The sequence below is a fragment of the Dermacentor andersoni genome, chromosome 8 (genome assembly GCF_023375885.2).
Source record: "Dermacentor andersoni chromosome 8, qqDerAnde1_hic_scaffold, whole genome shotgun sequence".
Taxonomy (NCBI): domain Eukaryota; kingdom Metazoa; phylum Arthropoda; class Arachnida; order Ixodida; family Ixodidae; genus Dermacentor; species Dermacentor andersoni.
Genome location: NC_092821.1, coordinates 149,997,632 through 150,024,515, shown reverse-complemented (window position 1 = coordinate 150,024,515; position 26,884 = coordinate 149,997,632). Strand labels below are relative to the sequence as shown.

The window sequence follows — 26,884 nt, the reverse complement described above, 5'->3', positions numbered from 1 at the left end:
ACAGAGAACAGAGCCATTTAACCAGCACAATTGTAGATATCGTATAGGAAGCTATACACGTAAGCCCTAAGCCACGTAAGCCTTCGACCCCATGAGGGTCGAAGCTGTTGAAGCGGATCTTTTATTGGGGTTCATGAAGAACGCTTTTGCTGCTTAGCGATCATTGCAGAGACCGCACGGCCTACTCGGACACATTCTTCACTGTGTCGTCGGCACCTAAAAAAAGCTGCGAGTGTCAGCTGGAGTAACGCCGTTCTGAGGCGATGCAGTGGGACTGCCCTTGAACACTTGGGCACTGTAAGAGTTCAAACCGCGTGAAACGAATGCGAAGCGCTGATCAAATCCTTCGTCATCAGGAAACACAAAGGTGCAGCACTGGGGCCTTGCGCTTGTGAAGAGCTTGGCGTCATCAACAGTGCATCGCAAGTCCCCACACAACCATCGTTGAAGGAAACAGTTGTCTGGGAATGTATTGATGTGTTCAGTTCTATTGAATGCGTAAAACATCCATACAAGACGGCATAACATGAGAGAGCCCAATCGGTAGTCCAGCCAGCGAGACGTGTATCCCCTGTACTTAGAGTGGAGTTTGACCGCCTTGACACGGCAGGGTGTCTGCGTCGCGCTTGGGAGCTGACTGATTGGGTCAGTAGTCTCGTCGTCGCGCGTAAGGAGAACGTGCAGATCAGGGTGTCTCTCGACTTGCGACACATCAGAGCCAACTTGGAACGAGGACATTTTGCAACTGATCAGCTTGACCTGTTCGAAAGAGTGCGCCGGCCGACTACGCACTGCTCACGGGGTACCGAACTGAGGTCCGGTAAACCCACGTCCGAGGTCGCAACCTCCCGGTCGTGGGAAGCCAACTAGATGAGCATGGTTGCATCACTATGCTCGTCTGGTCGGCCTCCCGTCCTTTCCTCTGCTTGCTTTTTCACTTTCTGTGTTATTGTTTCCTATCAGTCATGTGGCTCCTATACGCATTATAGGACAAGAAATGTCTCTCTCTCTCTCTCTCAGCTCTTTGACTTTTTTGTTTTACATTGGTTCTTCTCGCACTTTGTCGTCTTTAAATGCATTTACCCCATTACTTTAGGATAACGAGCCTGTCTGGCAAACCGATCTCCCCTAGAGGGAGCAATTTCAGTGGAGCTCAGTGGGTCTGGCCAACCTTGTTCCTGTGCGTTAGTGAAATGGCACAACCCCCTCTGGGGGATCGGCCATGAATCGGATGGGGAAAGAATTATTATTGTTGTCAGTTCTTTTTGGGAAAGTAACGTGAAATGGAATAAGTAACCCAGTCTTTTCCTCTCTTCTTCTTCCTTCTCCTCCTATCCGAGGTCGCTCCCCCGACCCCGACCCCCCGTAAGTCCGTGCCTTGTAAAGAAAGGAGAAGAAGAAGTATTTCAACGGGGCAGGAAAAGGCCATGAATCCGCAATATCGTCGAAGTAAGCACCTTGCCGAAAGTTCTCCCAGCTCTGATGAGTTCGGCAGCGGCTCGGAAGGCGAGGGCTACGCTGAGACGAGGTCTGCCAGGTGAGAACGCCGGCGAGTCTGCTCGGTGACAGTCGAAACTGTTGGTCTGTGAGCCAAGGCTGCTCCAGGTTTTCACGTGAAATTATTCCGTGCAGCCTCAGCTGTCCTTGGTCTCATTTTTGGTAGCGGCTGCGTAAAGTTTTCTTGCATTGAAAGTTTCTGGCGACTCGCTCTAACACAAAGGCCACCTGCCGTGAGTTCTCACTATATATATCGCGTTCTGCTGCCCAGGACGAAATTGCGGGTTCAATTCCAGCCGTTAGTGGTCTTATTTCTATAGAGGCGTAATGGCGAAGTGACTCGTGCGTTTTCATTAGGTACACAATAAAAAAAAAACGGGTCGTAATTCAATCTAGGCCTGTCTTCAATGGCGTCCTTCGTAATCTATTTGCATTTTCGCGACAATAAAAAAACAAAATTATTTGCTCATAAACCCAGGTAGCCATCATACCGTGCAAGTCATCCAGTATCGATCACTGCTGGAGCTGTTCTTTTTCCACGAGCCACATATTTGTTTCTCTGCCACGCACCTATTATATTGGCAGGCTTTCTATATTCATGCTAGCCCTTCTGGTATAAAACTCGATCAATCATCATTCTTATAGTTTGGAAGTTGCGCACAACAGCTTTCCGAATCAGCCAACATAAGACACAGCCCCAGGATAATCATGTGATAAACAACCAGCAGTGTCATTTAAATGCTTGGTTTAACCGTTTCTGTATCCATCTTTTAATTCGATCAACCTCCATGCAGAAAATTGTAAGCGTTCTCTTGTTAACCGTGAAATCACAGTTCAAGCGGGGCACAGCCAAATTGCAGAGTGTTTGTTGATTCGAGCGCACAACGGCCGAGAACTCCAGCTCAACAAGCCTGAAATGAAAGGAAATAAGTAACATTCATGGGGTTCATTTCACTGAGCTAGTTTGGCCTCTAGCTAATTCAGCTACGATTATTCGCCTCCTTTATTAGTGACTTTCCTCACTAATATAGTTTCCACTTTTGTTATCTCTAACAGTATTTCTTGTATCTAAACTGTACTGCAACGTACTATATTGATATTTTGCATTGTACTAAAAGCGATAGCTTGTTGACTTTGCTCTAGTTTCATATATTTTCGTTGGCTAACGGTGCTGCACATCTGTTTGAAACGTACTAATTTGACCGTGCCGCATTGCCATGTTAGAACTTCGTGACGTATAAAGCTGCATTCCTAATGTTTGCTTTTTTAATGCGCAGGCGTTCTTCGGCGAGTGGCCCAGTAATATCTGTCACGCGAAAAGTGTAATGCCTTGTACCTGCACAAAAATGCGTGATTTGCGAAGTTAAAACACTTATTCGTTATAATAGTCTAAGCATAGGTGATTGGTAGCATTATAAGCGATCAGGTACGCTTGAAACAAAAACACATGAAATTGATCAGAAAGAAAACCGTACTCGTTGGGCCGCTTTGCAAGCTTACTTTCTCGCATTACGCATGTGTGTGCGGAGAAGCCGGCTGTAGAACTGCTGAGTGCAAAAAATAAGAATAACTGATTCGTAAGTGTGATAATAGTATGGTAATAATAATAAATGATTGGTGCCGTTAAACAAACCGGTGACGCCGCCGCCTCACGGTCGTAACAAAGAAAAGGAAAAAAAAAGAAAAAAGGGGAGAAACAGCTGTGGCGAAACCGGTTATAACGGCGTTCCGGTTCAGTTGATACGATCACTCTGAAGGGGCCATGCAGCTTTCTGGCAACTCATCTTCACATCATTCAGTGCACAGATTTCATTTTTTGGCGCCGCAAAAACGATGGGTAGAAATGCATGACCTAGGAAAAACAAGTAAGCAAAAGCGCAGTAACAGCCGACGCAAAGAAGGCTTTGGCATCAGTAGACAATCTCGCAATTTCTCTAGTGCTGTTTTTTTTTTCCACATCTTACGTGTCAGGGTACCCGCTGTGGTTGCTCAGTGGCTATGGTGTTGGGCTGCTGAGCACGAGGTCACGGGATCGAATCCCGGCCACGGCGGCCGAATTTCGATGGGGGCGAAATGCGAAAACACCCGTGTACTTAGATTTAGGTGCACGTTAAAAAAACCCAGCCCCGCCGTGGTTGCTCAGTGGCTATGGTGTTAGGCTGCTGAGCACGAGGTCGCGGGATCGAATCCCGACCACGGCGCCCGCATTTCGATTGGGGCGAAATGCGAAAACACCCGTGTACTTAGATTTAGGTGCACGTTAAAGAACTTCAGGTGGTCGAAATTTCCGGAGTCCTCCACTACGGCGTGCCTCATTATCAGAAAGTGGTTTTGGCACGTAAAACCCTATAATTTGAATTTTTACGTATCAGGGTATGTTGGATCACACCCCACAAAAATAACCACAGAGGAAGGTTGTAGCGTTTACAAATAAATAAGCACATTCTCCGGTAACTGCTTGATTTCAGCATTCGCGGAGACACAGATGCCCGGGAGAATGCGCGGACGCTCCTGTCGCGTTCTGCGGACGTTACAGGGCGCACTTCCAGGAGCTACGGAAGCACAGCCGCTGACGCAAACACCGGAAGACCGCTGGCTCGACGAAGGAGAACTCCGGTTAGCCGATCACGGCACGAGTCCCCTGCCGCGACATCCCGCGCACGTGAGCTCACTCCCCAAACACGTGACCGCATCGCCACATTGTCGCCCGCGGATCGGAGGTACCCGACCAGGCACGCATCGCCGAGACGGCTCACAGAGGTGCATCGCTCCAACCGTAGTCCTGGGCGTGACGCAGGGCCTCGACTCGACCTGAAGCGAGCGCGGGGTACGTCCGCCATTCCTGGTACCGGAAGCGGTGCCGGCCCTTCAGCGACCACGGCCAGGACTCCGTCCATCCTGTCATCACCTCGGAGGGCAGCGAGCAGGACCGAAGACTCTCAGGCGCGTCCCGCACAGAGTGTCCGTTTCTCCAGGATGAAGGACAAAAGGACACCCGGGAGCAAGGAACGCGGAGCCGAGACTGGAGTATCGTCGAGGTCCGCCGTACCTGCGTCGACGAAGAGCTTCATTCCCGCTAACCAAGAGTCTTCGGACGACAGTTCTTCGTCCAGCAGCTCGAGCACCTCGGAGCTGGAACTGAAGAAAAACAGAAGACGTGTGCAAGCTGGTGGAACGAGGCCCACTAAACTGACGTCACGTGTAGGAATCCCCGAGAGGCGCCAGTCGAACACCCCGAAAACATCGAGGAGGCGCATTCCTCGAGAAAGTGCCACAATTGGCGGTCGCGAACGCCAGGCCAGTCACTCTGTACGCAACTCCTCTAGGAAACGTTTCGCCAGTGACGACAGTAGCAGCTCCGGAAGCGAGTCTTCGACATCATCGAGCAGCATCAGTTCGAGTTCAGTTGAACACAGCCGGGACGGCCCGACGGACCGCGTGGACCGAACGGCGATCCTTAAGAGAGAGCAGAGGACCACAGCCGCTCAAACTGACGAGACGCTGACGTCACGTCCGGCGTCCATTTCCAGAGCCAGCCAGACGAACCTCCTGAGGCCTGCGAAGCGTGTGGTCAGCAGACCGACTCCATCGAGTGCGCCTGGACCCAAGCGAACGCAAGCGACGTTCGCATCTGCCCGGCCAGTGAAGACTGGCTTGCAAAGTGAGTACACAATCACATTTTGTGACATTCGCTGTAGTCGTTGGTCGCGACAATTTGATTTGTCGAATTGGATATTTCTGATTAGAAAGGCGAAAAGCTCTTTATTAATGGTCCTTAGGAATATGGTTGAGAAAATAGCCTTTTCTAAATATATTCACGCCATACACGCAGTCACACGCAAACACGTAGTGTCATTGCAGACGGCGCGCGCGGCGCGATCCATTCTGTCTGTGGTTCATCTAGTGCCCGCCAGGCGGCAACTCTGTTCGACCTCGTGGTCAAAAGTGAGGATACCGTCCGATAATTTCAAGTGCTAAACCTTGCTATCGCAGTCGCAGCTTCGCCCGAATTACTTTTTTTTCACATAAGTGTGTTCTTGTACAAGACGGCACATGCTGTGTGGCCACACCTCACTGCTGTACTTCTGGAACTCTAATGCCTTTAACGCGCGATGAAAATCAACATGATCGCATGGGCACGGTCACAAAATGCGTTTCAGAATGTCTCGTTGCACCGTGCACTGGCCAGTGGACGTTGCGCGCTTCATTCACTTATCATTAAAAATGAGAGTCGCAATGTCCGCCCGTATAACAGTGCAACGGCCAATGTATATAGTCGACACCTATTGCTGGGGCCACGAAAAAAAGAAGCAAGAAAACTACCTTTCAAACGCGCAAAGGTGCCGATCTGAGTGGTCAACGCTCAACTTTGTCAAGTTCAAAACCATAGGCTTCGTAATTTTCGTGGTGCCGCATCCGAGCGCGACTCTTTCCTCGCACTAGGAGTCCCGAAGCGTCATCGTGAGTCGTGATTATACGTCCTTTCAATATTGCCAACTCCGCTCGCTAGGCGGCATGTTGTGGTGCTGCTGTGGTTACTGTATGTGCTATAGAAGGATCGACATTTGGGCGAGTTGGTACTGGTTGAACATGAGCGCTGTTCTGTGTGTTCCTGCCTTCTGTCTTCATCGTCTTGCGCCGCGCCTTCCAGATGTCCAAATGTTTGTGCTACTTACCACTACCTTTGTTAGCATATACAGTAGCTCTATGTACTGCTGTCATGGTGAGGAACGCTCGCTCTCGCGTATTTTTTTTAATTGGTTACGAATCTTCCCACCTCGCTGTTACCCCAAATTTGTCGCCTCGACGGCTTCCGCGCGAACCGCACGCGCGAGACCACGCGTTAAAAGCACGGACGCGTCCGTTTGCTACATCCGACAACCGCGCGACGTTCGAATCGCAGCCGCCACTAGATCCGCTGCCACGAGCGACGCTTCCGGGACGGCGTCGATCTCCGCGTCTCCTGCTCTCGACGCCAGTCGGCGACGTCACTGGGACGCCGGACCGGCCAGCTCGACGCCTTCCATAGAACGGGTCTCCAGCGCCGAACCGTCGTCGTCCGTCGTCGTCGTCCTTCCCGACGTCGCAGCAGACGGCTCCGAAGGCGTCGCGTCGACGGGCGCTGCCTCTCTGACGAGCGTCGACCGGGAACGGTTTGCGGAGAAGGTCGCTCGCGTCCTGGAGAGGCTGTTGCCTCGAGAACGACAAGTCGCCGCGGAGGAGCCTCATTGGACGACTCTCTCGGGCGATCGAGAACGACGAGAGGTCGGTACCGAGACACCGGGCTTAACACACGCCACTACTACAAGCACTACAGGCGTAGTCGACAGCAGCGACACCGCAGGGGCGGCTCCCGAAGAAGACCGCGGTCAGAGCACCACTGGCGCGCCTCTGGTGAGCCTTCGGTGTCGGTATATACGGATATATGTCGTTATCCCGGGAGAGTGAATTCGCGACGATTGCTGCACGAGAATGATAATGGAAAATAAACAACGCAACGCCCGACAATGCGAACGGTGAAGAAATCTAGAACTAAACTTTAGTCTTTTTATGTTGTGGTAACAAATGTTCTCGCTGAAGCAAAGGACTTAGGAGCATTAGCTAGCATAACACGTTATATTTCCTTATGCTTAGGCACGAGTGAATTGCGTTGTTTGCTACTACATGCATAACTGTCTGCTTATTAGATGCATTCGTAAGTGTCTAATGTATCTTTGATGTCTCTTATATATGCCCTATATGCAGGATTTGCCAGCTAACTTTAGCTAGAGTTTAAAAACATGCAAATGCGACGTAGCTGGACAGAACAAAGGTAACGTTGTTTGCCGTCCCTTAGAGATACTCAATTTTTTGCATTCCGCCCAATTACGTTATCAGTCCTAATTAATCAAACAATCAACATCTCGAATATTATAATTAGGTGAAAGTATGAATGAGAAAATTGTAGAGCGATATGAAAAACTCACGACACAGCTTTGTTGCTCAATACGTACTACATAAAAGTGTTTTGCCGAGCGTGGAAGACGCCCACGAATACACGCAAAGCGCCTCGAGCGGCCAGTCGCGCGGCAACGTTGCGTGCATTTACGGGTTGGGGAGTATTCCATGTTGCGCTACAATTTTCTCATTGACACTTTTCATCTAATTACAATAGTTGAGATGTTGAGTCATTCACGAAGACTAATTGTCTAATTAGGCGGAATGAAAAATAATTCGAACACCTCCAAGCGACGGCAAACAACATTGAATTGAATTTTATTTCTCGTTCATTCAAACGAGGGTAGACTGAGACCAAAGGCATAAAGCCTGGCAAAGGTCTCAGCCCCCGCGAACGACAGGTTTGATAGTAGCTCACACACATATGCACGATTTTGTGCGTTCCAACAGCGTTGGTTACTGTGAAAATTCATGGTAGCAATGTGCATGGTCATTAGATTCTTCAAACTTATGGTACAATGTACAGCAACGGCTAAGTATATCTAAGCATTTCAGATTCTAATGGTGTGCTAAAATTGGACAATTATACACTAAATAAACGCTACAACATTACTTCGGTGAATTCTGTCCAGCTAGGTAGCATTTGCATATTTTAAAAATCTCACTAAAGTTAGCTAAGTTAGTATATGTAGCATACGGCTCATTACCGTTCTTGCCACGACAAGGAACAAAACAAAACAAAAGTGAAGGGCACTTTGCAAATTCCAAAGTGTGTTCGGTGAAAGCCTGTGCCGACGGTCGGACGCCGCGAGTATGAGCCATTAAGGGCTTTTGTCTTAATCGCTTCCGTTCCTCTTCCCTGGGCCTTGGTGCCCGGTGACATGTTAGCCATGCGCATGCGCATTCGCTCATTCTTCTTCTGGCGTTTGGTATCGAGGGAATCCACATTCTTGGGGTGCTTCTCCGAACCGCTTGCCGTGGAATCACCACCCGGCCGCTTGGGAGCCGTCCGACTAACTCGACTGCTGCAACGAGACGTCTGATGAAGGAGCGTTGCCGCTCGCGCCGCTGTGCCGTCACATGATTGCTGAGAGAGTGTAAGGGGGAGAGGTCACAGCTGGCACCGTTTCAGGGCATGGACGGACGGACATTCGGACGCCTCAAGTATGAGCCATAAGGCTTTCCCCTTAAAAGAAGACAAGCAAAGTGGACTGTGGCCACACACGCCTGCAGACGGTCTTCTATACAGAGTTTCTTTTCATACAGTTGTATCAGTTGTATGTAAAGTCCAGGGCACTGCATGTATATGTGTAGCCTACGGCTCTTAACCGCTATAGTTGCGAAAGCAAAAAAAAATAAATAAATAAAGTGGACTGTGGCCAATCCGCCCGCAGACGGTCTTGCTCCCGTCGTCTGCAACCGCCCCTTCTCGCCTGCAAGAGCCGGCAGCGCGGGTGAGTGGCGACCTTGACCACGAAGAACCCTAGTCTAAACTTTGGACGAGGGTTCGACGGCGGCCAACCGGGGTCACAGTACCGCAGTCCACCCAGCGAACAGCCCGAATCACAACACTAATCTCGAACCTTCCGCCTACCGACCAGACGACGTCGTGATCCTTGATCACTCGGTCACCGATCGGGTGATGACACAATAATCTTCGGCCCCCAATATGCCTTTGGACTTCTTGCAAACAGCTTTGTACATAAAGTGAAACTGTATGTAAAGTTCAGGGCACTGCATGTATATGTGTAGCCTACGGCTCCTAACTGATATTGTGGCGAAAGCAAAAAAAAAAGTGGACTAAGGCCAACCCGCCCGCAGACGGTCTTGCTCCCGTCGTCTGCAGCCGCCCCTTCTCGCCTGCAAGAGCCGGCAGCGCGGGTGAGTGGCGACCTTGACCACGAAGAACCCTAGCCTAAACTTTGGACGAGGGTTCGACGGCGGCCAACCGGGGTCACAGTACCGCAGTCCACCCAGCGAACAGCCCGAATCGGGGTGACTTATGAGGCCACACCGTCACAACACTAATCTCGAACCTTCCGCCTACCGACCAGACGACGTCGTGATCCTTGATCACTCGGTCACCGATCGGGTGATGACACAATAATCTTCGGCCGCCAATATGCCTTTGGACTTCTTCCGAACAGCTTTGTATATAAAGTTAAACTGTATGTAAAGTCCAGGGCACTGTATGTAGAGAAGCCCGCTAACACACGCAAAGTTCCTGGAGGGGCCAGTCACGCGGCAATTTTGCGTGCATTTGCGGGCTTCTTTCACGCTCGGAAAAACACGTTTATGTAGCAAGTATTGAGCAACAGAAAGCTGTATCGGGAGTTTTTTGTGTTGCTCAACAATTTTCTCATTGACACTTTTAATCTAAGTATAATATTTGAGATGTTGATTAATTAAGACTGATTATGCAATTAGGCGGAATGCAAAAAATAGTTCTAGTTTCTCCAAGCGACGGCAAACAACATCACTATTGGTTCTGTCCAGCGACGTTGCATTCGCATATTTTTAAACGCTGGCTAAAATTAGCTGGGACAGCCTGTATGATGAGTACCATTTCACTTTATGCAGCAACATACGTGCTTATCTTGCGAGCTTCGGATTCAGAAGTACTTGTAATGCACCAAACGCTATTTTTGCTTTTTTGTCCCTTTCTTGAACCACGTACTTATGCAACATAGAAATGGACGTTCTACTACCGCTACATCAGCAACATAGCCTATCTATGTATTACTCAGGCTTGTAGAGAATAGAATTACCACTTAAAATTCTAAAGCGATACGCGGTGCGGCGGTTTTACTTTTGTCAGGTGGACGAGCTTGCCGAGCACTCGGAACCACCATCTGAATTGCAACGGGAGAAGCAGACCGAGACAGGGGAGACCACGGTGCCTCAGTGGAAAAGCTCCTCCGCTGACGTAAGTGTGCCTCGAACGCACGTATAAAGAACACTGGCGGCTTCAACTAAGAAGCGCAAGTAATTCGCAAGTTTTTAACAGATGTCTTAGTGAGAATAAATGGCAATATTCGACACCTGAGTCATTAGTTCGCGCAAGCTTCTGCTGTGTTCGAAAGCGAAAGGCAGGTCGACCCAAAAAAAAAAAACAAGGTTACCGTAGTTCCAATCCCATGTAGTTTTCTTCTTCTTCTTCTTTGGTTGAATACAAACGTTTCGCAGAGCGTCAAAGTGTAGTGAGCTAGCCAAATGCGTCCCTAACTTGCAATGTTCATTCCACGGTAGATTGCCTCCATAACAGGTCTAAGAATCTACGTGCGTTACTCTTTTTTGTCGTGTTGAGAATGGTGACGAGGATGCGGCAGAATTTGATCGAACGTGCCAACTTTGAGGGCGTTCTCGCTGAAGACGGAACCACAGCGCATTCGAATATAAGACCACCTTAATCCGCAATATCGTCTCCACCTGCACCGGCCGAAATGTAGTGCGAGCAAAATCTTTTGGTTTCGTTACACCAATGCTCGAGCACGCCATTCGTCACAGCTGCTTTCCTGACCTCGAACATTGAGAATGCTTACTACATGCTGCGTATGCATCCCAATCAATGGAAGCACTGTGATCACAATCAAGTGTTAAAGCGGTGTCAGTATATAGTGGTACGGAATCGCATTGAATTATCGGGTTTAATAATTCCAAGCAGTTAAGAAGAAACGTTATTACCTCAGGTGCGCCTATATATATGCAACAGAACGGAGAAATAGTTTTGCTCAGCATATGCTGCATAGAATTTGATGAGATATTTGGCATTTAAAAGAAAATGGTTCTAATATACCTGCTGTTTCAAGCAGATTTTTAGTTGATGCCATCAATTTCTTGCCAGAATTGTTCAACAGAGAGAAACATAAAAAAAAGATAAAGCGAGAGCGTCAAGTCTACAGGTCAACAATGAGCAATGAAATCAAACTTTTCGAAACTGCAGATTTTGAGGCACCATGAGCTCACAAAATTGACGTATTATATACGTGTTACGTATTTTAGCTTGCTCTCTGAGATGCGACAGATTTCATTCGAATCGGCTGAGCCATTGTGGGATGAGAGCACTTCCGCGTTTCACACCGATTTGAATGTAGAAATAAGTCTGTCGATCACGAGGCAAATCTTTCTTTTTCAATTGCGCGATTCCTGACGTAGCTAGGCCATTGGTTACAATAGAACTAATGGAGTAGTTGTGGTTTCTGCGTTGGCGGAACCCGATCACGACCGGCTTAATTCGTCCCGCCATCACCTTTTTTTTTTTTCTGTTCCCGTAAAGGTGGCCCCACTGACGTCAGGCGACTACAGGGCACGTGACACGGAACTTGCGACAAAGACCGAGCCTGCCACAACAGTGGCAACCGAACTGGAGCCGTCTTCGAGTTATCTCGGTGTAGGCGTAAGTGCACTTTATTGCCACTCATGCTATCTTTTCGCGTGTCTCTCGAATCGAACCGAACGAACATCGAATCGAACAAAGCACCTGCTAACGCCGTGTTGTACAACTAGGAAATATCGTGATCAACGTCCCGACGACGACGACGACGACGACGACGACGACGACGACGACGACGACGATGATGATGATGATGATGATGATGATGATGATGATGATGATGATGCGGGTACCTGTTCAAGAAGAAAAGGTCCAACAATTATATTGAATTCACTTTGTTGTCATGTTGCTGATTCGTCGAAATTAGGCTTTATTAGGAAGTCATGGCGTTGTTAGACCACGAGTTTCTGATTTGGGCTATCCAGGACTCTTTAGGAACTCTGGAACATCGTGGTTTGAACGCATGTTTAAAAAAAACATGTTAAGAACTCTGTGGTCGGAATATTGCCGTGTGGGTTCAGTCTGAACTTCACCTGCACGATTATGTTACCTGCCCCTGTTTCACGGCATTGTCCTCAAAAAACAGGCTTAAGATCTACGTGCGTTGCCCACAATGTTTCATATACTGGGACTGCCTGCGGTGACGATGGTGACGCTGATACTGCTATCGTTTTAACTGCGTGGCGTTGTTGTTGTTGTTGTTGCTGCTGTTGTCGACCAACCAAGACACAGCGTGTTCCAGCACAACTCGATTTGTACACAAACTCGGTACACAAATCACCGTTCAACCTCGTGTGTCAACTGTTTGATTCTACGTTGCCATATCGGTTTCTCGTTTTATTCTCGCAGGTCGTTATTCCACCATCGATGCCGACGGAGGATAGCACCACCAAGCTGCAGACCCCAGCACCGCCTATTGAAGATAGAGAAGTCCCCACGATAGAATTCAGGTCTCATCCTCAGCCCGACTGGTCGGCCGCGGCTGAGCCGAGACGGGTGCGTGAACAATTTCGATAGGAGGTTCCTAAAACCGGCGTCAGACGTGTATACCTTTAGCATCACAGACACGGGGTTCAGAATTACGTCTTTACTATAGAAGCCACACGGGGCAATAGAATGGCTAGAGTTTCAGCAACAATTGTGTGAAGCGAATGGATGACGAAGCCGAGGAAAGACTAATAAAAGAAATTAACATGCTGTTTTTATTGAAATGTAGAATAAACACGAACAAGGGTTAAATCTACGATATGCTTCAGGTTCTTATTAAGGAAACGTGATGTTAAAGGAGAAGAAAAGTCAATTCGCCGCGCGTGGGAATCGAACCCACAACCTCCGCATGACGAGTGCGATGTTCCAACTGTGGAGTTGAGCTATACCGTCAATCCGCCGTGGTTTGTTTAGTGGCTTTGGCGTTTACGCTGCTATGCACGAGGTCGCGGGATCAAATCCCGGCCGCCGCCGCTACGTCGTGCATGTTAATCAGATCGTGTTCTTGGCGGGTGAAACCCCAGAATTTAATTTCATTCAAGCCCGTCAACTTTCTTGGGTATTTCTGTACACGTATTAAACCTAGTCCTGGGTGTGTTAACCAGCACAAATCGCGCGACCGTGGGTCCGGATGTAGAACGTCCTTACCGGCCACAGGCGCTGTCCTATATGTGCTTTCTTTAGCGTCATTTTTCGGTTGCCTTCATTTGGTTGTATCTTCGGCTATAAGTACGTTGACAGCAACCGTCTTACCGTTGGAGCAATATACCAGGAACCCTAAGCCGCGCCTTAAGATTACGCCACAAGTTGTGCAACAAATCACAAGGACCACACAGTCGGCTTGTTCAGAATTCGGCAACGTGTTGACGAACAAAGTGTGGGAACAGTGAGAAAACAACGCGCAAGTTACAATTTGAAAGTGGCGAGGTTGTTAGCTGACTGACTTGTCTTGGAGCGCATACTTTCGGTCTACAGCGGTTCAAATGCATGGAGACCGCGTCTATGATTCCATGAAGTATTTGGTGCATTTATTTAAAAACTGTACCTCCCAAGAATTTCATGTAGCATACAACAAAGATTAGAAGCACGGTCTCGATAGCTATACGGCTTCAAAACGCTGACTATATTAAGCCTTCACGCGTGTTTGCAACGGTACTTACTATAGCAACGGTCAGAATGTAAAACTATACCCCCGCCTATACCTACTTCCATCCTTTTATGACTGTACCTGCCTCACGTATAGAAACTGCGTTGTTGCTTTTCTGTACACTGCCTACAGGCAATGTAAAGAGCTTTGCTGCACTGTCAACAGGTTTTCCACGGACTATTGACCTTACACTTTATGTCGAATAATGTCTATAGACTGTTAATAAATCAGTACTTCAGTCTTACACGCCACGAAGGGCTCGTCAAGATACTTGCTAACTACAGTTTTTATAGGTACCATTCAGCTTTCATACATAACAAAATGCAAACCGATAGACAGACAAAGTTCTAGAGCCCATGGATAGTCTATAGTATAGAGTGTCGGAATCTTTTCAAAAGTGCAGCAGTGATTCACAATAATTTAACCAATTGTGTGTCCAATTGTGGAGGGTATCCCAAATATCATATACCAAGATTTATGAATACGCGAATGCCACGTAGCTGGACACAATCAAGGTAATGTTGTTTGCGGTCGCTTGGAGATACTCAGATTATTTTTTGCATGCCGCCTAAATAAAGTGCCTCGAACGGCCAGTCGCGCGGCAATTTTGTGTGTGTATTCGCGGACTTCTTTCACGCCCCGGAAAAAACAAACACTTTTATGTAGCACGTATTGAGCAGCAGAAAGCTACATCGGGAATTTTTCATGTTCGTCTACAATGTTCACACTGACATCTTTATTCTAACTATACAATTTGAGAACTCGATTAATCATTTAACAGGAATTATGTAATTAGCCGAAATACCAGAAAAAGATAATCCGAGTATTGAGCAGCATGGCAGCATAGCACGCATTGAGCAGCAGAAACCTGTACCGGGAGTTTTTCACGTTGTTCGTCAATTTTCTTATTGACATCTTTCATGTAATTATACTATTTGAGAACCTGACTAAATATTTAAGAGGAATTATGTACTTAGGCGAAATGCAAGAAAAAAAAAAGGATAATCTGAGCATCTCCAAGCGACGGCAGACAACGTCACCTCGGTTCTGTCCAGTTACGTCGTGTTTGCATATTTTTAAAAAATAATCTTGGTGCACAATAGTTGGGGCACCCTGTGTAGTTAGCCACCCGATCGCTCGCGACCTCTGTATGTACAACGCACGCGCGCACAACGCACGTGGACACGAATCGTCTCGCAGGAGCCGCCGGCGGAATCGCCGTTACCGGCCGTCGCGAGGACTCGGCTCTGGCAACCCTGGATCCTGTGCTCGGCCGCGGGCGCCATGATACTCCTGCCGCTGGCCTTCGTTCTCGTGCCCTTGCTCACCTCGGCGGCCGCCGGCGGTGCCAGGCGACACGCCGTCTCGCACTCCTCGCACAACGGCACGGAGCCGCACGGGCAAGTCGTGACCGTTCGAAGGCAGGCAAGTCAACGCAGCCCGGTATATGTATGCGCCTGCCACGTTTGGAGTGATATACACGGCGAACCTTTTGCGTTAGTCTCGACCACATGCGATCCGTTAGCTTATGCCTGATTCTAAATGCAAGACCATTTTCTTGCAATCCGTCTCCATCGGAAGGCGGCCAATGTGGCAGGGAGTCGCGAACTCAGGGCCAGTGTCCCTGTATATGCCGAGGAGCAAACACAGGGACACTATCTGCGACTATAGAGTTACTGTAGGCTCCCTTTGGGAACCACGTACGGTAACTCTATCAGCGACTGGCTAACAAGGGGTAAGGCGTGCAGACACGGACACAAGAGGAGAGAAGTGGACAACACTCCTCTCTCCGTGTCTGCACGCCTTACCCCTTATTCGCATTACGAATCCTTACCAGCTAGCTCAGCTCTCTGTCGTTCTTAGACTGGCTCTAAGACCGCCCTGTTGCGACGTGTCTCTCTCGTATACCCGGTGTGTTACATTGGCCCCATTAAACCCAAGAATTTGATTCGAACCTTGCGCATTCCCATGCGCTCGCCGCGAACCACCGTTTGCAGGAAGTGGGCAGAGCTCGCGTCCGTTCTTGGGTCCGTTTGGCAGTAATCGCCTGTGTTCGTTTGTCTAGACTCGTGACGTCAGCGATAGAGAGGGTGGAGGAAGGCTAGGGTGCTCGAGTTGAGAACAGCTATGCGCAGTATACTCGAAGGAAGAAAAAAAAAAGTTCCGGCACTGTCGGTACGAAGTAGCGAGAAACGGCCCGGGAGCGGAAGCCTGCTCATCGAAAACGCCAGGCAGATGGCGATGTGGCCGCAGAAGCTCAAAAAGAAGTGGCAGTTATGAGATGGCGTGGAAGTGGACTGAACTATAACCGCATGGAGAATATTTTTCGAAAAATTAGAAACTATGTTCGTGCAGCTTATTTTGCATGGAATAGGACACGTACACAAGGGAACGCCCACACAAGAAGTTTCGGTTGTGTTCTTTTATGAACTCGATGGTGAAAATCAGTCTGGTTGTGGTGTGTTTCAAATTAAGCTAGTTAAACGACTACCGTGCAGATTTTTTTAAAAGTCTTTCTTTGGTTCTTTCCACTTTAGGCGAACGCTGTGAGGCCGAGCAAACGGCTCCGGTCCTGGAGATTGTGCAATCAAAGTGATCATCTCATACGCCGGTTTTGGTGTCAGTGCACTACGTGCGTGTTTGCAAGGTTCGTGATGTGCTTTAACACTCTGGCAAACTGCCGAAGGAGGTCAAAGTTAACGGCGCCCACAACGCCTCATGTACTAACAAATGAGGCTAACAAATCGGTGTCCCCATGGTAGCATATCTCAGCAGGTCTAGTGGAAAGCTAGATGTCTCTGGACCTAGGCAATCGTCGGCCCGTAGTTGTCCAATATTTTTGCCCATTAATTCGGCCGACCGTTTCGGAGTCGTCGGGTCAACTTTACCCAACTTTATACGTTTGTTTGTTTAGCCCGATTTCGTGTGTTCTCTTCTGTCCATCTCCTTCGTGTCGTTCTGAAGAACGCTGATAAGTTCGAATGCTAAGCTTTCCTATAGGAGTTCTTGCGTGAGCACAGCCTGAGTACTCATTAGGGTGTTTGATTGAGACGATTATTGTTAGTAACTTACTTAAACATGATGAAGGAACTATGCGGAAGCCTAGGTTATTTTAAGGCGATAACGTTATAGGCGAGCCTCGCCAACACTGGAGGTGTCCAACGGAAACTATGGGCAGATCCCGGAGGCAGTACAGTATCCCGAAGGCAGTGCAGCCTTGCGGGACGTCTCAAAGTCCTAGCTGCCACGAGCGAAGAACGCAGGAAACTGCACGTTACGCACGCGCCAGGCGCTTGAAAGAGCGACTTTGGCACGAGGGCAGCATGCGTGCGATCGCGACTTAATGTTTAACGCTGCGCTGGAAAGGACAGTTCGATCCCCACCATCGGTCACACATCTATTTACAGCATTATAAGCGGACTTCTTCACCAACTTGCGGGTTATGTATAACAGAAAGCTGGATGTGTATTGAGCGACCATTTTCGTCGAGGAGCAGTTTGCTCTTCAGGAACGAGGTGGCGCTTTCGGCGGCGCGCGGCGCGTTTCCTGTAGCAAAAGCTCACGAATACGAAACTATACATTACGGCTTCCGCTCTGCTATACTGTGCGATCAGATGTCGGCCGTTTGAAGCGCACTGGGCTCCATTCACGCTGCCAAATGTGTAGCGACCTAGAGGGAATACGTGGACAGCAGTCGGCTACAAGAATAGCGACAAGCTTATTAGGAATATATAATGAATATCTGTGACGACCAGGCGAGCCGCTGCTACATAAGGACACACGGTGTTGCCGGATCTTCCAGATACATGTGCTCCTCGAGGATAAAAAAAAATCTCTCATCTGCCAGCGTAGTATCGCTGAACGCCAAAGAAAAAACTTCAACCACTGAAGACCGGCGGGAATGAGTACTGCTCGTTACACAGTGACAAAGGGAGTAACGCCGCTTCTTGTCATATATATATTAAGTTTCTCGTGCGTTATATCTACGCGTATCCACCCCAACTCATACGCAGAATTACGCCCACTATATCACAAACGTATGAAAAGTAAGTGATTCGGCGCATAGCTAAATCAATTCGCCCGAAGCATGGCCGACGGCGACCACATCGACAGCACACGGATGTTCGAAGTTGAACTTTTCGTGGCGGTCCACGGAGTAACCGAGTCACTAGCAATAATATATCTTTGCTACAAGCTATTACAAAGTACAGAACGTCTATGTTCCAAGCCTTGAGCACAGCAAGAAAGATTTATCGTAACTGAGCGCACCCGCGAACGATTAAGCAGAAAAACAACAGATAGGCACCCCACCGAGAAGCTTTACTGAGTCAGAAACATGACAATAAGCCGCTGCTTAAAAGCGTTCTCAAATTGAAGAATAAAGAGTAAAACACACTGATCCTGATTTAATTCATAAGCGGAAAGTTTGGACAGTTTGGAATACATTTCCATAGCACCGCTTTTAGCGCAAGCACCGCATACGCTGCTCGCGCCGTTTGGACAAGGCGTAATGATCTCCGAAAGCACGTGCATGTCGCCTGAAGTGCGGGGTCAAAGCTACGTGTGTCATCGTCCACCGAGTCAGCGTCTACGACATCCGCCGAAACAGAGGTTTGCTGGTCCGCACCGGCGTCCTGCACGTCCATCGTGAACGCGGAGGCAACGGAGGCAGCTGACGCAGACAATAGACGCGTCGCCACGTGATCAAACATGGCGGCGCCCACGAGACCGCCGTGAAAAGGGTCTACACGCGAGCGCGTCACAGTGCGCGCGAAATCGAAAGTTCTGCAAGAGACGCGAAGTATACAAACGTCACTTCGATAAGTACGAGTGTCGTGGTGGTGGTGAAAACTTATTTATTCGCAGTGAAATTGCTGCGGAGAGACTCCGAGTGGTCGGAGGTTCTTGGCTTGCGGTGGGTGGGGCCCTCAGTCCAGGGGGGGGGGGGGGGGGGCATTCTGTAAGAGTCCACCTAGTGGACTGTCCATTTCGGCCGCTGCTGATTGGATGGAGCTGTACGAGCGAGGAGTATACGAGCGACCCTAGCCAATCAGGAACGGCCGAAATGGACAGTCCGCTAGGTGGACCTTAAGATTACCTCCCCAGGGCTCCGCTTACGGCTGCCGCTCTGCAGGCCCGGTCAGTCAGACTCAGCTGATCTTCCAGGCTCTCGCTGGCCAGCAGCTCCTCCCATCGCTCCGCTGTAGGGTGTTGTATGGAGGGTACGGCAGTGATTGTGGAAGGTCGCCCCGTGGCACACCTGCGCGCAGCTGTCCAGAAATGCACAGTCATCCCCGTCTAAGTATGCGGTGCTATAAGTTCTGACCGGGCTTATTCTCTCTCTTCCTGATAGGACGTGTACGTGGAAGACGCCGATGCTCCAATCTCGTGCAACGGCAGTGCATCTAGGCAGCTGGAGAACGCATCTGCTCTGACCGTCGCTGGAGCCTACAGCGCACCGTACAGGGGCGACTCCGTACCGAGGCCCCAGTTCCGGCCCGTGTTCTGCGTCTTCGACGCGGAGTGAGTATAGCAACGATCCATGGTCTCCGAGATCGGGCGTTGAGCGACAAATCTCGGAGGCTATGTTCGACCGTCTATAGTTTCGCACAACAATTACTAGAGTGAACTCTGGCGCTTCGATCGTTCAGCCACCATGGGAATGATGGTTAGTGCATTGATTTGCGTGATCTTCGCGCTCGTGCTTCAGAGGTCCTCGTGGCTTCACTTATTATTACGCTTTCTATGCCTTCATTGGCCTAAATTTCAAATCGACTTATACGTTTTTTTTTTCTGTAATGGAGAAGGCAATAAGACTCTGCGAACACGCATAACCGCTGCTAATTCTGGCTAATTGCAGTGGTTCCGCTTGTCCGCTAGTCCGTGGCGTAATGGTTTGGGTATCGGGATTTCGCGCCTTTGTTCAACTCCTACCGCCGGACAATTTTAATAACATTGATTGAACTATTGATGACGAAATACCTTCTCAAAAATCGTTGGCTTGCAGCACCACGAATCCGTTTAAAAGCCAAAAGGACAATGTTTGGGAAACCATTGTGCTAACGATCCTTCTCACGCTGGCGGAATCCACCTTGTTTGCAGTTCCACTGGACACTAGCGCCTTCTAGTAATTGTACGGGACTCTATAGCGACAATAGCGGCATTCTCAAAATACCATTTTTTTTTTTTTTTTTTTTTTTACAGTAGGCTCTGCTTTGGATTTACATCCTCTAGTCGTTCTGATGTTCGCCGTTGTCTTTCGCAGGTATCGCAAAGTGCTTTCCGAGAAGTCGTAGGAAATTTTGACGTTGTCTGAAAGTCGAGAATGTCAGCTCGGGAATAATCGTGGCAAAAAAAAAGGGGGGGACGCGTGATGTGGGCTATTTGGTTCATCTTCTAGCTTTACACTTGAAACAGCACAAAATGTCGGCGGGAAAAAAGGAGTATAGAACGCAGACATAACGCAGCTGGCTATAAACTGAATTTTATTAAGGGAACGCAACACATGTATATATACTCTAGCACAATCGCAACTTTCACGCCGTGCCAAAGGGTATTTGCTTTTCTTGCTGCAGCTGTTCGCTTATATCTTAACATATATGCTGTTCTACTATATTAATATGTTGTACTGTCCTATTACTATATGCCCCTTTGTTGCATTCAATTGACTCTTGCATGTGCACAAACATTATTTCTATCGAAATAGAAATGCGTGCGTGTGTACGTTTGTATCTGCGTGTTTGGGCGTGCCCCCGTAAAGTTTATGTGCACGCAATAGAACGCAATGCCTGCCCTCGAATAGCAATGTTCCGGCGATGCCTTAACGCACGATCCATCAAATCTCTCGCGTAAATTTTGGGCTGCGCGGACAAGCCGCGACGAAAATTGTACTCGTCATGAATTCTGTGCTCCGAAAACTTTCCCGGTAAAGACTGTATACGTGTAGTTCTTAGCGATTGCAATGCGATACTCGTGCCACATGACTATGTGCGTTTTTTTTTTTCGCCTCCGGCTGGCGCTGCAATGGCACACCGAGCTCTGATGCATATTGTTACACACGATGACAGCGAGGGCCTTTGTGACACATTGTGACTGAATTTGGGGCCCCAGTGATCAACCAGCGATCGACCAGCACCCACCGGTAGCGCAAAAAAAAAAACATAGACCGCCATACGGTCCGAGTATCGCGTTTCAGTCGCTGATCACTGCACGTGCATGTATGTAACATGTTCCGTTATGTAACCAGTTGCCTTCACCCAGAAAGATCACGTACTCGTGATGCCTGCGGCAGAAAGTATGTTCCACATCCGTCGCCAAGGTTTGCGAGTGGTGGCGCTGGCCAACATTCGCAATGTTAGTCCTAACACATAAGTACCCATGCAAGTGGATGTGGAAACGGCGCAAAGGTAGCTCAAAAAATTTCCCCTATATTTTAGTTGGTGTCTTTGTTGGTTGGCTTCTCATGATATATTCTATAGGTGTTTTTATTACCCTGCGTCCGACAACAAACAGCCTCCAACATTACAGACGTCGATACATCAGGGGTTGATGGCCATGACACTTAGAGCAGGTGGCAATCCTTAAAAGTGGGATCGGCTTTGTAATTCAAAAGTGTACCCCATGTCCCCGACGCAATTTCAGGTTTTTCCATCCGAAGAGGCCCTACACTCCCCTCCAGATTCCCACGCCTCTGTGTTCGGCGGTGATCTTCTACAGCCTGTCCCTGAGTCGATTCGGCGCGGGCTCGGGTGGCGTCGGCGGCGGCTTTCGAAGACCGCTGGACGCCGAGCTCTTCGAGAACGTGTCGGCCTCGAGGCTGGACGGCAGGCTGCGACACAGGGGCAGGCGATGTCCCCTCTACGCCACTTTCGGTGGCCGCCGAAGCGACAGCGCCGAATTCGTGCGCATGCTCCGGGATTCCGCGTGGCGAAAGGCGACTGTCGAAGGAATCGTCAACGACACGAGCTCGTCGGAGAGAGCCAAATATGACGTAAGCAAAGTCCTTATTGGGGGCTTCTCGTTTGTGTTGCTTACCGAAGCTAGGGGTCCCTTGTAGGGGGCGAATGGTTCAATGTGAAGTTCCTTTTTCGATGAAAATAAGGATTCTATACATAAGTGGCCAGAGAGGATTTACGTTATCCGGGACATATTATACTTTAGTGGCAAATCAGTTCAGCGGAAGCCCGCAAACGGTAGGAAAGTTAATGAAATTGAAAAAAATTGACGTCCACCTGCAGTCGTGCAGCACAAGTCCAAATTGCGGACCAGGACGAATGTTTCATCAGCTGCGAATATTTCTTTGTGAGAAACCTGCGGCGATCACATTCGGCGATCACATTCGGTGATCACATTCGGCGATCACATTCGGCGATAATATCGCCGTCAGGCGCGCGCCGATTGGCTGGTTGAGCAAAATCGGATGAGCTGATTGGCTGGTTGATCGCCACGTCATGCGAAGGCAATAGTGTCGCCGAAGTGTCACCGTAGAATACCTCCCCTGTATGGAGTTTCCTTCGTAGCTTTCTGCTGCAAGAGGGGTGGCAAAGAATATTTTCGTTTAATATTGCAGGCGTATGTAACTGCATCGCATTTATATTAGTTCAGCGAGAGAGCTATCGCATAATGCACGGACGTGCATATCTTCTTAAGGTTTATTAAAGTTATCTGCCCACGAAGAGGGCGGTACAGTTGATTGATTTTACAATTTCCCATAGCAACGCGCGGGCCATGAGCGACGCCATACGCTGCCTTAATCAAGACCACGTGGAGCTCTTTAACGTGCATTCAAAATGTGCCACAGTATCGAGGGTTCTTGTTCTTCGGACCCCACCGGAACGCAGACGCCGGGACTGGGAACTGCCTCCAGCCGCCTCACACGAACCACATTATAACGCCGCAGGCGCTCCGCCACTGCGATGGGCAAGGACTATAGTGTTGATGGGAAAGTAAAGCGCAGAACTGTATACATGTATATGGTTTCTTCAAAGTTCAGCAGGCAGGGTCCGACGTAATGTATCCAGGAAAGAGACGACGAAACTTTCGAAAGTAAGGCGTGCTTACTTAACGTTTTCGGCTGGTGGACCAGCCTTCGTCAGACTACAGGCTCTGACGAAGGCTGGTCCAGCAGCCAAAAACGTTAAGGCGTCTTACTTCCAAAAGATTCATCGTCTCTTTCCTGCACACACACACACACACACACACACACACACACACATATATATATATATATATATGTGTGTGTGTGTGTGTGTGTGTGTGTGTGTATATATATATATATATATATATATATACACACGCACACACACACACACACACACACACATATATGTGTGTGTGTGCAGGAAAGAGACGATGAATCTTTATATATATATATATATACGTTACTTTCCCTTGTTTTCGTAAGTTCCGTGCACGTTAGTGCTTCACCTTTGCCTGCTCCTGTTCTTTTTTCTTTCCTTCCCTCGATTCCCCGCGGCTCCTCCCCCGTGTGACGTCAAGGGCGTCAACCTGGACTGGAACCGCCCGGGCGACGAGTGCGACGTGCTCAGGCAGCCGCAGCTGTTCCACGTGCTCGTCGAGAGCCTCGGCGCCAGTCGCGTCAGGGTGATGCTCACGGTGCCTCCGCTGCCGCGCTACCTCGGCGCCTACGACCTCGAGCCGGTGCTGGACAGCGTGGAGCACGTGGTCGTGGCGACGCACAAGCTGCGGCCGCGGTCGTCGGTGGACTGCAGCGGCGCCAGGCTGTACGCTGCTCCCCGGTTCCGCGAGATACGCGACGCTTACAGCGCCGCCTACCGCAAGAAGTTCGCCTACAGCGTGTCGGTGAGAAACGAAAGAGCACGCGCGAATTAAGCACCGCGCTTTTTCTCGCGATAGAAATTGCGCGGACACTCTAGGCTTATTTCTGCCGTCACCGTCGCCGTGAGGTTCCGTATAAAGTCCAAGAGCGATAGAATCGTCGTCCGGTGTACGTGCGAGTGAGCCGGCGATCGCGGCTTAATCTTCCGCACGCAAGAGAGGAAAGCGGGGAGCAAGCGCGCCATGTTCCGTCGCGGAAAAGGCTCCCGGGAGGGGGGTTGAGGGTAAGGAGGGCGAGACGCGCTCTACTCCGGGCGGGCGCGCGCCGCGGTATCATGAAAGTCATCTCTGACGGGGATAGTGTCCGCCACGCGCTGTGTTTTTCGCGGCCTAGTTCGCATTGATGCGAGACCACAGCTCCCAGGCCGATTCGCTCGGCGCTACTTCAGCGCTTCCTCACTCCAACATTTTGAGTTTTCGCGGTCATCGAGTGGGCTTGTACGCGTTCGACACCATGCTTGTATAAAACTACTATCACACACACACACACACACACATATATATATATATATATATATATATATATATATATATATATATATATATATATATATATATATATATATATATATATATATATGTATATTCTTCTAACGTCTTCTAATGCGTGAAACCGTTCTTATGCCATCCACGAGGGAGCAAAATTACTCCTTTCTAAGGCTAACATAGAGGCCGCCGCCGCTCCTCCTTACGTTCAGTGTAACCTGCTTAACTGAGATTCCCGGTAATAAATTCATGCTACAACGAGCAAGCACCCCGGCTGTAGCTAGTGCGCTCTCCTCGGCGCATTCCACGCAGGCAGGGGGCGACACCTTCGTCACGGGAAGCGTGGCGCTCGGTGCGCCGGCGCACGCGACCCCTCCTCCCACTTCGGGCCTCGTTCTGCGGCCCAACAAGACGAGCTTCGAGAGCGTGTGCAACGTCAAGCCGGTGATTGTGAACCCCGCCGACAAAGAGTGCGTCATAGCGATCATGCAGATCGAGAAGTCGCTAGACGCCAGCATACTGTACTACGTGAGTATAGCTCCTCTTCGGAGAATGGGTTACGACGGCGCAGGCGGGCTCGATGGCGCGATCACCATGGCCTGCGAGATCGGCAGGCGCGACACCGCGCGCCTTCCGGTCTCGGAGGCCATGTTTTCCCGTCGGAGTTTCTGAAGCTTGCTCGGAGGAAATAATAAAGTGGTGCACCTGTCTTGCTGCATGCGTGGGAATGCCGGGCAGGCAGGGGCTTTCTTACATCAGAGAGCCCTTATAGAAAATCTCATAGATGGAGGTGCCAAGTGTTTCTCTAGGTAGAATTCTGGGAAACTCTATACGGGTACGCCATCTTGACGTCGTGTTTACGTCGGGACGCGCCTTATATGTCACCAAAACACACTCGCACACATAGCACCACCGAGCTGCGGTCGGCGTGTCTCGAGAACTTCTCGAAAGAGACTATCTTCTCGCAGCAGCTCCAGCGGCGCCAGAGAGTCGACGTCGGAAACGCTAGAAGCTGGACCGATGACTAGCTACCGCACGATACGCGAACGCAAATACGCTGACGGGGGAAGGACAAAAGGATGAGTGTCCGACGAGCTGTCGGCGTTTGTTTCTTACGACGTGCGCACTGTGGCGGCAGTAGAGAAACCAGAGGGTGCTACATTTTCATATTGCGACCACAGTTCATGTTGCAGCGTCAGTGTTACCACAGCCTTCATCCACGTCTTGCTACTTATTGTAGCTTGTTGGTGCAGCCGCTAGCAGAGTAGCGGGAGTAGCGCACGACGCAAGTTGTCTCTGCTCTCCCAATGACAAGTATCAATTTCGGTTCGACGGTGGCGCCGCTCTACTGCACCAATGGCTGCCACGCCTATCGTGGCGAGTTGGCAGTTATTGTAAACAGTGCAGGAGATTATTGTCTGATGGGTAAATAGAAATATGAATAAATTTCTACGGGCGAATTGTTCTGGTTCGTTCGGATCACCTGCACTTCCCGAATCAGCCCAGGAAGGGGCTCCAGCTCACTGTATAGTCATTTCGCTAGAGTGCAACGCGGCATCATCCGTACGTCGCCGTTTCGTTTCATCCGATGCAAGTGTCTCGCCAGAAGGAGTTCGCAGTCAGTTTCCCGCACCTGCGGTACAGACGTAGATGGGTTGACCTTGTGCAGGAGGTGCCAGGCTGTCGGGTTCGCGGCACGAGCTACTCCCAAAAAGTGGCCGCGTAACTCCAGCAAACTATAGTTCACGTAGGGCCGGGCGAGTCGAACAGACCTTCCACTTTTCAACCTACTCATCGGTGTTGTTATCCGTCAATCGCTGGGAAAATAACCGTGCACTGCAGGTGGCTGCGTACGCGGGGCCGAAGCAGCTCCAGGAGCGGATGCACCGCGCCTACGACGACGACATGGGCGACGCTCCCGTCGCGGTGTACGACGCCTTCCTGGACGACTTCGCGGGCCTCTGTCCCGGAGACAGCCCGCGCATGTCGCCCCAGCTGGCTGCCATCTCGGAGAGCACGAGTCGCGAACTGCAATGAGCTTATTGCGTAGCTCAATCGCTTTACTATATATACCTACGCTGTTCAATCGAGCCGTTAGATACTCTGCATAATCTACTTAAATATATATAAAAAAATTACTCATTCATTTAGAACACATTTTCGCGTATGCAGTTATGTACTTTATGTGGTTTATTTGGTATAGTTGTCAACTTATGTACCCCACTTAATCAAGTTACCCCCTTTACACTATGCTCCGCTTAGGAGCCTGTAAGCGACTGTGAATAAGTACAAATAAAAAAAAGATTCTAAGCCCGATTTAGATCTCGAAAGTTCTTTTCTTCGACGTTCAGCACTGCAAGGCCTCAATAAGTATTCGTCAATAATCTCGTGACTGTACGGCCGTGTGATCGTATTGATTTCGCCAAAAGGACCGCGCTAATTTGTTTCTACGTTTCGTTGTTTTCTCTAGAGCCTGTACCGAATGTTTCAAAAAAGTCTCGAAATTTAGATAATTAAATGGTTTTTTTCCTCTTCTCTGGACTGCTTTAACCGCATAGTCGTACTTCTGAAAATACTCGACTTAGTAATTTGACATGTAATTATGGAAACTATACTAATTAAACATTTAACCAAGAAGG

At 49.3% G+C, this 26,884-nt stretch overlaps 1 protein-coding gene across 1 annotated transcript; it reads left to right on the top strand.

Moving 5' to 3' along the window:
- Positions 1–1,427: 1,427 nt before the first annotated feature.
- On the top strand, positions 1,428–26,561 carry LOC129384217 (uncharacterized). The gene is made up of 12 exons (XM_072284145.1): positions 1,428–1,537; positions 3,966–5,158; positions 6,401–6,891; positions 10,253–10,360; positions 11,711–11,830; positions 12,617–12,763; positions 15,102–15,326; positions 19,255–19,424; positions 21,543–21,891; positions 23,400–23,723; positions 24,558–24,773; positions 26,088–26,561. The coding sequence occupies exons 1-12, from the start codon at positions 1,428–1,430 to the stop codon at positions 26,280–26,282; spliced, it is 3,648 nt and encodes a 1,215-aa protein (XP_072140246.1). The 3' UTR covers positions 26,283–26,561.
- The last annotated feature ends 323 nt before the right edge of the window (positions 26,562–26,884 follow it).

Bases quoted from the DNA above. Each gene is read 5' to 3' on its own strand.
- LOC129384217 (XM_072284145.1), top strand. From the start codon at position 1,428: ATGAATCCGCAATATCGTCGAAGTAAGCACCTTGCCGAAAGTTCTCCC. The intron at 19,425-21,542 runs GTGAGTATAGCA...ACGCAATTTCAG, and splicing joins TTCTGCGTCTTCGACGCGGA to GTTTTTCCATCCGAAGAGGC. The intron at 23,724-24,557 runs GTGAGAAACGAA...CATTCCACGCAG, and splicing joins AGTTCGCCTACAGCGTGTCG to GCAGGGGGCGACACCTTCGT.